Below are 10,602 nucleotides of genomic sequence, written 5' to 3'. Positions count from 1 at the left end.
CACAGTAAAAATACCTCTTTTATGACTGCAGTAAGCTATATAGCTCTAGCTAGGTGCTACTTTATAGTATGTTCATTCTACTCACTGAGGTTTATGCCTAAAGTCAGACTTGTGTTCATGGATATGTATATATCAGCTGTGCTTGCTATTGAAAATATTTAATTAAGATATTTAGTAAAACAATAAAATGGGGGGGGGAGCGTAGAAAGCAATAATAGATACCAGACACAGTGTGGGAGGAGGGTGGGAGATGGCAGAGGGTGAGAGATAGGGAATCAAGGATGGAAAAAAAGGCAAAATATACAGGAAATAAGAAATGGAAAATTATTTGTTGACAATAACACATACATTGATGTGCTTGATTGAGCCAAGTGTATTCTGAATGGAAAAAATCTCATTTTGTATGCTGTAATGATGTACAGTGAATGAATGTAAATAAATAAATTTTAAATATATATATATGAAGAAAAAAAGCTTAACAAGGGGCCATTAGGTGGCAGGGTGGTTAAGGCGGCTTGACTCCTACATGGTAGACCTCTGTTGGATGTTAAAATCTCTCCAGGAAGCGCATGTGCCCTATGCCAAAACCTTAAAAAACAAAACAAACAAACAAACAAACTTAAACTCTAAAATTATAAAAGTAAGTTGGCCCTCAGGGCCAACAGGTGGCATAGTGGTAAAAGTAACTAGACTTCCACATGGTCAACCACAGTTCAAGTCCCGGACCCAGAAACTTGAAACTCATGCTGGGTATGTGTGCTTGCATATTCAAAATCTCAAGAGGAGAATGGAGGGGAACCAGCAGTTAGCGTAATGGCTATGTCACTGGACTCCCACATAGTCAACCACAGTTCGTGTCCCGAACCGGTGGCTTAAAACTCATGCCGGGTGCGTGTGCGTGTGTGCCCAAGATCCCGAGAGGATAATGGAGGAGAAGGGATTGCGGCGTGACCATCCCCCCTGGGGGGTGATTTCTCGCTTTCTGTCTCTATGTCTCTCTCTGTCTGTCTGGCGAGCACACGCACCCTATAGCAAAAACAAAAAAAACCTCTCAAAAAAAAAAAAAGAGGAGAATGGAGGAGAAAGGATCGCAACACAGCTTGAGATCTATTGGACAATAGAGAGAATACCATCATAGTCTCTCTCTCTCTCTCTCTCTGTGTGTGTGTGTGTGTGTGTGTGTGTGTGTCTTTGGGGAAAACACATGCACTATACCAAAAATCTCTCACTGTGTGTGTGGGGGGGTGGGGGTCGGGCCACTACTCTTTCTTTCTTCTCTTCCTTTCTGTCATTTCATTCTTTCTTTCTGTTTGTATTTCTGTACTTTTCTAATGTGTTCAAGATTTTTGTTTTTATTTTTTACCAAGAACAAAAGTTAATTTTTAAATCAGAATAAAATGTTACTTTGCTGAAAGATTTCAAATGACTTAAAGCTCTCATATGGCTGGGGAGACTAAAGAGGAAGAGGTGGGAAAACCAACTGGAGGTATAGGACGAACACTGGGATTCAGGGGCTGGGAGGTACTTAGAGTGGTTACATCCGTGGACATGTGAAGTAGAACGGTGGCTGTCAGGGGCTGGGGGCGGGGTCCAGAGTTGTATAATGTACAAGAGCTTCCGTTTCGCAAGATGGAAATTGTGGAGCTGGCTGGCAGTGATGGCTGCACAATGGGAATGTGCTCGGTGCTACTGAACTGTATGCTTAAAAATGGTTACAATAACACATTTGGCATAAGGTATATTTTACCATAAAAAATAATGGGGCCAGCAGGTGGCATTGTGGTTAAGGTGCTGGACATGATCTACCATGGTTCAAGTCCCAGACCCAGTGGCCTGAAAATCACTCCGGCACGTGTGTGCCCAAAACCCCTAGTGGAGAATGGAGAAGGGACTGCAGCATGGCCGTGGACACGGGGATGATTCTCACTTTCCCTCTCTCTGTCTCTTGCTCTCTGTCTCTCTCTCTCTGGCAAGCATATGTGCTCTATGACAAAAAAAACTTTTTTTTTTTTTTAAGAGAGATTTTTGGCATAGGCAGCATGTGCTTGCTGGAGAAAAAGAGATAGAGAGACAGGAAGTGAGAAATCACTTCCTCAGGGGGGATGTCCATATCACAATCCCTTCTTCTCCATTCTCCTCTCAGGATTTTGGGCAAGTATGCATACTTGCCCAAAATCCTGAGAGGAGAATGGAGAAGGGATTGTGACATGGCCATCACCCCCCCCCCCCCGGGGGGGGGGGGGTGATGGCCATGTCACAATCCCTTCTCCATTCTCCTCTCAGGATTTTGGGCAAGTATGCATACTTGCCCAAAATCCTGAGAGGAGAATGGAGAAGGGATTGTGACATGGCCATCACCCCCCCCCCCCCGGGGGGGGGGGGGTGATGGCCATGTCACAATCCCTTCTCCATTCTCCTCTTGGGATCTTGGGCATGCACAAACACACACCTGGTGTGAGTTTTAAGCCACTGGGTCTGGGACTCGAATCTGCAGTCAACTACATGGGAGTCCAGCTATGTAACCACTATGCCATCTGCTGGTCCTGATAAAAAAACCTTTTTTTAAAGAAAGAATTATTTATTTATTTTAAGTTTGACCAGAGAGGGACAGAGAGAAAGAGAGGGAAAGTGAGAAAGCAAGCCACCAGGTCTGGGACTTGAACTATGGTTGGCCATGTGGGAGTCCAGCGCCCTTAACCACTGTGCCACCTGCTAGCAGTGACAAAAAAAAATCTTAAAAAAAAAAAGGTAAATAAGGACCATACGGTGGCACAGTGGTAACATAGCTGGACCTATGTGGGAGAGTCTTAGGTCAGGTCCTAAAGAATCCCTGTACACAAGCGCACCAGCATGGGCCATGATTTAAGCTGGCTGAGGCTAGGGGCGAACTGTGGCATGGAGATGTTGTTGGGAATTCTCTCTCTCTCTCTCGGAAAAAACATGAACTTAAAAAAAAGTAATAGAATTTAAAAATAAATAGGGTGGGGGCCAGTAGTTGGCCTGGTCGTTAAGGCACTGAATTCCCACATGACGGCCACTGTTTAAGTCCCAGATCTGGTGGGTTGAAAATCACACTGGGTGCATGAGCCTAAGTGTCCAAAATCCTTTTATTCTTTATTTAAATTTTTTTTTTTAATTTTTTGGAGAGGTTTTTGTTATAGGGCATGTGTGCTCTCCAGAAAGAGAGAAGCAGAGAGACAGAAAGTGAGAAATCACCCCTTAAGGGGCAAGGCCAGGTCACAATCCCTCCTCCTCCATTTTCCTCTCGGGATCTTGGGCACACATGCATACGGGCCCGGAGTTAGCTTAAGCCACCGGGTCCAGGACTCAAACCATGGTCGACTACATGGGAGTTCAAAAACATAGACATTATGCCAACTGCTGGTCCCAAGTGTCCAAAATCCTAAGAGAATGGTGGACAAAAAATTGCAGAGTGGCCATCCCCCCCAGGGGTGATATGTCACTTTACTTCTTTCTGTCTCTCTCTCTCTCTAGAGAGTGCATATGCCGTGATAAAATCCTTTAAATAAATACATACATAACTTAGGTTATGTATGTATTTATACATACAGCCCCATCTGGGCTCCCCAGAGGGCAGCCTCATTCTGAGAAAGTGCCTAGCAGGCCATCTGCTGAATTGCATCAAGACACATATGCAGCAAATCTCTGGGGGCACTCTTTGAAGCTGACCTCAGCCTGGGTTCAATTCAAGGATCTCAAGAAAAGCTCCTGCTCTTTGGACACTCCATTAAGCACCCTCCTTCTTCCCGCACAGAGAGTTCACAAAGTAAAGACAACACGCCCGTCTTTTCCAGCAAATGAACAGGGTAGATTTAGGGCTGCACTTTTTTCATAGAAGAAATCTTGGATGTAGCACTGTGTGAGAACCCCCTCCAACCTCCATAGGACTGTCATGCGATATGCAAAACCAGCCACTGTGTGGCTTCTTAGACCTCCAGGCTACGGATGTGCTGGACTCAGGATGTGAAAGTAACCTCTGAAAATAGCCTCATCATGAGCCAACTGTTGAGCTATCCAGCTCTTAAAAGACTTTGGGGGACTAGCAGGTGGTGTGGTGTGGTGGTACCCTTTAAAGAAAAAAGACTTTGGACTGCATCAGTAACTGCTCGTTTTGTAGAATATAAAGGGATCACTTGAAAGGAAAGACAGGTTTGCTGGCAGAAGAAATGTTGATCAAGCCAAAGTGGCAACACTGAAGCTTCTCGGGCCAAATGCCCCATCTGGGGAGATTTCAGGTTGGAAGTAGGACCTTCTCTGCTATGTTTTCGTCCACAAGACAGATGAGAACTCCAGTTACACAGAAAAGTTAAGCTCCAGCCAAGTGACCATTTCAGGGACCCAGGGACAGCAATCGAGCGCTTCACATTCCTGGGGCCACTGGGCTCCCAACTGGTCTGCATTTGGCGACCCAAACCAGGGTCCTCCTCTCCCTGCCGTGGAACAGCCCTGCCCAGCCCAGTGGCTACATACCAGTCTGGGCCTGATGCTGACAGCGGCTCCCAGTCCTTCCTGGAGGACAAGTGCACCTATACTGGCCGACCCCTTCTACGCACGTCCCACCATGTTGACACGGCTGGCTGGCGCATTCGCTGATACCTGGGAAAAGAAATCATTTCAAAATGTCAGTATGTAGTTCTAGTTCTAATACAAAAACATGGATGGGCTGACTTTCTCAAACCGTCAGACACTTTCCACCTCCCCACCCTGCCCTTCTCAGCCCGTCCCCAGGGCTGCCTGTCCATCTGCCAAGCCCTGCACCTGGCACGCACCACGCCCACCTGGGCCTCTGCGTGCTGGAGCTGGCCCAGTATCTGGCCGCGCTCCACCCTGAGGTGCCAGTTTCTCATCTGCAAAGGTGCAGTGTAGACAGCTGGAGCCAGGCAGGTGAGGCTCCCTGTGGGCATCTGCCCACATTACCTCTGAGTCAGGTCCTTCAGCCAGCACCTGGGTGACATACCTTTTAAACAGGAATGAAGTTCAGAGGAGTTATAAAGGGGGAGATAGCTCATTGGAATGGCCAAGATGGGGAAAACACTCCAGATTCCCACCCAGAAGCCTTCCTACACTCGACCAGGTAGGAGTTTGCTGACACTCCCGTCATGTCATGAAGGTACATGTTCCTTGCTCATACATACGACAGTGCCATGGAAAGCTTACATGGAGCGAGAGTTACGATGGGTTTTTCTGTGGGTGGTAGGCTTCTAGCTGCTTTTTATTTGCTTACTTATACTTTTATGTATTCTTCCATTTTTTTCCCACAACAAATATTTATAAAATGTTTAATTAGAAAAAAATGTGATTTTTTTTAAAAAACCCTCAGGCCATGTTGTGCTTGCTATGAATTACCTACACCCAGTGAGAGTGCACAGCCATGGCCATTTCCACCAGAGTTGTATCGGTGCACTGGCTTGACCACAGAATCTGGGAAGGAAAATTAAAAACATTTCATTGGCATAAGAGCTCCCTTTCCCGCTGCGTCTATCAAGAGGAAGAAACAGGTGCTTCACACTAACGAGAATGACAGCCTTGTCTGGGGTGGATTGGAAGGGACTTCGGTTTCCCTTAAGCCTCCTCGTGATTGGGATGTTATGCAGACAGTTACATGGTTTCTATTCACCATGAAAGGCTTCATCCCATCCAATGGCTTATCCCTGGAGAAGGAGCCATTTCAATTCCTCGCGCTCTTTGCCCATACATTGTTTTCAGCTGACCGGTTTCCAGGAATGTGTATGAATGTGTATGAAACGACCCTGCACACAAATACCACGAAGGCTGGTATTTCCGTTTCTACGCCTTGTCCAGCCCCATTGTGCTCACCAGCGTAGTCTGAAAGTGGCAGTTCACTAGGCTGTGAAGTCGTGGGCAGAGAGCCAGCGAGTGTACATGCTAGCATCTTTCATCTTGGCCCCACTGGGACTGGTGCCATCGTCTCTCCTCTGCTGGGCTCTGCAGGCCTGGCCTGTCCCTGGACCATGAGGCCCGGGGCTGGGTCATTGCCCGACAGAGAAGTGCACAGTGCCCCAGGATGAGGAGCACTGTCTTCCTCTCTGGATCTCCCAGGACAGTCATTTCTAGGCAGGCTCCATAAACTCTCTTATTTCTTATCTTGAAAGACAGGGCATCCAGTGGCCTGGTGTCCGGATCCAACCGTATTCACATGCTTCGCAAGCTGTGACACTTGGTGAAATGCATGGTGATTTCAGAGCTGTAAAGAGGGCACTGGCAGAAGCTGCAGGAGAGGCTGGCGAGTCAAAGCATGGAGGATAATCCTGCTTTAATCTACTGCTCGGTGAGCACTTGCTGCTTCCATGAAACTGAGCTCAGTGCTTCATGGACATAATCTGATTTTTTTCCTTTAAATTCTCTTTCCTGGGTTCTGTCATCTCACTTTAATTTTTTCCATTTCTTGGCCTACCTGTGGTGATGCACAGATAGCATCACTGCTTGGGAGCCTGGAGGCCACACGAGAGGACTGGGTTCTGTCCCCAGGCTGACCTGAACATGCTGGGGGCTGTGTTCTTCCATAATCCTGGTTAACTGACGGCAGCAGCAGGAGGGTCGCAACAATAAGATCCTGTCAAAAGTACCCATCTCTGTCTCCCTGCCCCTCTCTCTCCCTCTCTTTCTTTCTTTTTTTTTAAGATTTACTTATTTTTAATTTTATTTATTATCACTATTCTTCCATTCTGACCAGAGAGAGACAGACACAGAGAAAGGGAGAGTAAGAAAGCAAGCCTCCAGGTCCGGGACCCAAACTATAGTCAGCCACGTGGGAGTCCAGAGCCCTTAACCACCACGCCACCTGCCAGCTCCTCTCTTTCTCACTTTCTTCCTGTCTCGCTTTCATAAAGGAGTCTCCTTTCTCATGTGATGTGATGTCTTCTCATTTTTATTTATGCTGTTGTTGTATAGCTGTTATCTTTTAAAAATTTCTCTCAGTGGGGTCATCAGGTGGCATACAGGTTAAGATGCTGAATCCCACATGGCTTATTGTGCATTTTGAGTCCAGTGACTTGAAAATCATGCCAGGTACATGTGTGTGCATGCCCCATATCCTGAGAAGAGACTGGAGGAGAAGGGATTGTGGCATGGCCATCCCCTCGGGGGGTAATTTCTCACTTTCTTGCTCTCTACCTCTGGCAAGTGCACATGCCCTAATAGCAAGGACTAAAATAAACAAATAAATAAATTTCCTTCAACTTTATTAAAATATTAGGCTATAGGGTCAGCAGATGACATAATGGTTATGTCACTGGACTACCACATAGTCGACCACAGTTTGAGTACCAGACCTGGAGGCTTAAGACTCACGCCAGGTACATGTGCATGTGCGCATGCCCCACATCCTGGGAGGAGAATGGAGGAGAGGGGATTGCAGCATGGCCATTCCCCTGGGTGGGGGGGGGGGTGACTTCTTGCTTTCTGTCTCTCTGTCTCTCTAGCAAGTACATACGCCCTATAGCAAAAATCTCTCTTAAAAAAAGAAATATTAGGTTACAGTTTTCATCTGTTATGGAAATGTCTTTTGGACATTTCTTCATTGTCTAAAGAGACTTTCTTTTCTTTTTTTCTTATACTAGTTTGTATGGGGTTTGACCAAAGACCTTTCCTATTATTCATCTTTAAATAGGTTTTCCCATAGAGCATTGCTATCTTCATGACTCTGAAAATTTCTGCTTCAGTTGTTTTCTCATGTGAACAAAACCAGGGCCTCTCACTCTCTCAGCTCGGCTTCTTTTCACTGTTACCTGGACGACCATCTCTTTCATTTGCACCTGTTTTCCTCGTTGTGCTCAATTTGGATTCTCCTTCCAACAAAGTCTCGTCAGTCTTAGGGCTTTGACCTGGAATGATTTGAGGGTTCCTAGAGGCAGACTCCTTCAGCAACTGGAACTGTTTAGAAAGATGCTTACTGAGGCCAGCTGGTGGCATGGTGGTTAAGACTGCTGGGTCCCACATGACTGAGCGCCTGCTGAGTCCTGGATCTGGTGACATGGAAAGCATTTTTTGTGCTCCAAACCCCAAAAGCAGGAGAAAGGAGGAGACGGAATTGTGGCAAGACCATTTCCCCCTGAGGGGTGCTTTCTCACTCTCTTTACCTTTCTCTTGTGAACACGTGCACTCAATAGCAAAATTTTTAAAAAGTTAAAAATTTTAAAAGATGCATATCTTGGCATCATTTATGATCATGAAAACTTGGGAAAACAGTAATAGATTGTTCCAAAATGCTTATCAGAGCCCTAACGAGGAAGTTCTTCGTAACTATGAAAAGTTATGTTTAGGAAAGGGTGGTGAAGAACTGCTTATTCTAGTATCTATGCACAGACAGTTTTCAGTATTGGAAACTTGCATATATATGTACTTGCATAAAAGACTGGAAGGAAATTCATAGTTTTGAAACACAGGGCCTCATTCATTCATTTATTTGGGAGATCAGCCAGCCAGTTCACCCAACAACTATTAATATTTATTGAAGGGCTATTATATAAAAGGCATCTCTTTCTACTCAAATCTTCGTTAAAGCTCTCTAAGAAAAGGCCTCAAGAAGCAAGATGAACTAAAGCTCTGCTCCATTCTGACAGCACGATCACCTTCCCGACACTCACCCCAGTGCCACCTCCCTGCTTTTCCACAGCCTCCTCACGGTCCACCTCTACAGGCTCTTCCTCCTTTGACCTTCAGGTCTGTCCTGAGCCATGTTTCTGTCTCTGCCCTCTCTTCAGGAGTGCTCCTATCACCATCCATGGATTTAAATATTATCTTTTTTAGGGAGATTTTTGCAATAGGGCGCTTGCATGTGGAGAGACAGAGAGACAGAAAGTGAGAAATTACCCCCAAGGGAGGATGGCCATGATGCAATTTATTCTCTATTCTCCTTTTGGGATCTTGGGCACACACACACACACACCCAGTGTGAGTTTTAACGTGCCAGGTCCGGGACTTGAACCGTGGTCGACTACTGGGAGTCCAGTGATGTAACCATTATGCCATACGCTGGTCCCAGATTTAAGTACTAATTATGCTCGTAACTCCCAGCTGTGTACCTCTAACTCCTCCTCCCTGAGCTCCAGACTTTATGCAACTGACATCTACCCACCTGACATCTCCAGGGGCTGAATTCATGAATCTCCATTCAGGTTCACACAGACACCCTAACTTAGCATGTCTAGAGTGGAATTCTGACCAAGGGCCCACATGTATGCTGTCTAAAAACAAATCTCCATCTGTCACTCAGTCCTTGTTATCTCTGTAAGTGACCCTCTGTACCCGGTTATCCACGCTTGAGTCTGAGAACCTTGACTTCTTCTGGCTCTTGGTCCACACAGCAGGTGGCATCAGCTCTGTAACTGAATATACCTGAACTTCCTTTGCTATAAGCTCATCCCTGGACTTCTGCAGTAGCCATATAAGTGGTTTCCTAGCTTCCATTTTTTCTTCTTTTCTTTTTTATTGCCAAAGGGCTTGTGCTCTTACCAGAGAGAGAGAGAGAGAGAGAGAGAGAGAGAGAGTAACACAGAGGGAGGGAGAAGGAGAAAGTATCCCTCAATGGGGTGTGGTCACTTCTCCATCTTGTGAGGATCTGGGGCATGCATGCACATGTGCCCAGTGCATTTTTCCAGCCACAGGGACTGGGACTGAACCACGCAGTCGGCTATGTAGGCTCTGGTTCCTGTAACCACAGGCCAAGGGCATCAGCCTTCAGCTTCCATTCTTGTCGCCTCCAATGTATTCTCCACATGCAGTAACATACAGATCTAATCACAATGGAATTATAACACTCCCCCTCTTAAACTTGTTTATTGTGTGGGACCAGTAGTTGCTGCAATGGCTATGTCACTGGACTCCCATGTAGTTGACCGCGGTTCGAATCCCGGATCTGGTGGCTTAAATTCATGCCAGGCACGTGTGCGTGCATGCCCAAGATCCCGAGAGGAGAATGGAGGAGAAAGGATTGTGGCATGGCCATCTTCCCTGGGGGGTGATTTCTTGCTTCCTGTCTCTCTGTCTCTCTCTCTCTTTCAGGAGAGCACACGTGCCCTATAGCAAAAACCTCTCCCAAAAAAACAAAAACAAACAAAAAAAGTGCTTATTGTGCTTAGAACAAAAAGCTGCCACCTGAATGGCATCCGTGACTACGCCAGCTCGCCGGTGTGTCTCCATCTCCTTGCTCACTGTCAACTCACACACTGTTCCAAGAGCAAGGTTCTAGGGGCTGGCAGGTGTGTGGTGGTTAAGGGCACTGGACTCCCACATGGCCAACCATGATTCAGGTCCTTGCTTTCTCACTCTCTCTATCACTCTCTCTCTCTCTTGCTCTGTCCCTCTCTGGTCAAATTAAAAAATAAATAGGGAACCAGCAGTTACTGTAATGGCCATGTTGCTGGACTCCCACGTAGTTGACCGCGGTTCACGTCCCAGACCCGGTGGCTTAAAACTCACGCCGGGCTGCGTGCATGGCATGCCCAAGATCCTGAGAGGAGAATGGAGGAGAAGGGATTGCAGCGTGACCATCCCCCCTGGGGGGTGATTTCTCGCTTTCTGTCTCTATGTCTCTCTCTGTCTGGCTGGCTAGCACATGCG

At 46.5% G+C, this 10,602-nt stretch overlaps 1 protein-coding gene across 1 annotated transcript in view; it reads right to left on the bottom strand.

The window, feature by feature from the left end:
• Positions 1-10,602, bottom strand: part of FBLN7 (fibulin 7) — a gene marked incomplete in the record, with an annotated part of 46,166 nt that overhangs the window by 9,665 nt on the left and 25,899 nt on the right. The window contains 1 exon segment of the mRNA XM_027774998.1: positions 4,492-4,617. Within this exon segment, the coding sequence (XP_027630799.1) occupies positions 4,492-4,617 (126 nt within the window).

The sequence above is a fragment of the Tupaia chinensis genome, unplaced genomic scaffold, assembly GCF_000334495.1.
Source record: "Tupaia chinensis unplaced genomic scaffold, TupChi_1.0 Scaffold000511_1, whole genome shotgun sequence".
Lineage (NCBI taxonomy): Eukaryota > Metazoa > Chordata > Mammalia > Scandentia > Tupaiidae > Tupaia > Tupaia belangeri.
This window is presented reverse-complemented; position numbering and strand designations above follow the sequence as displayed.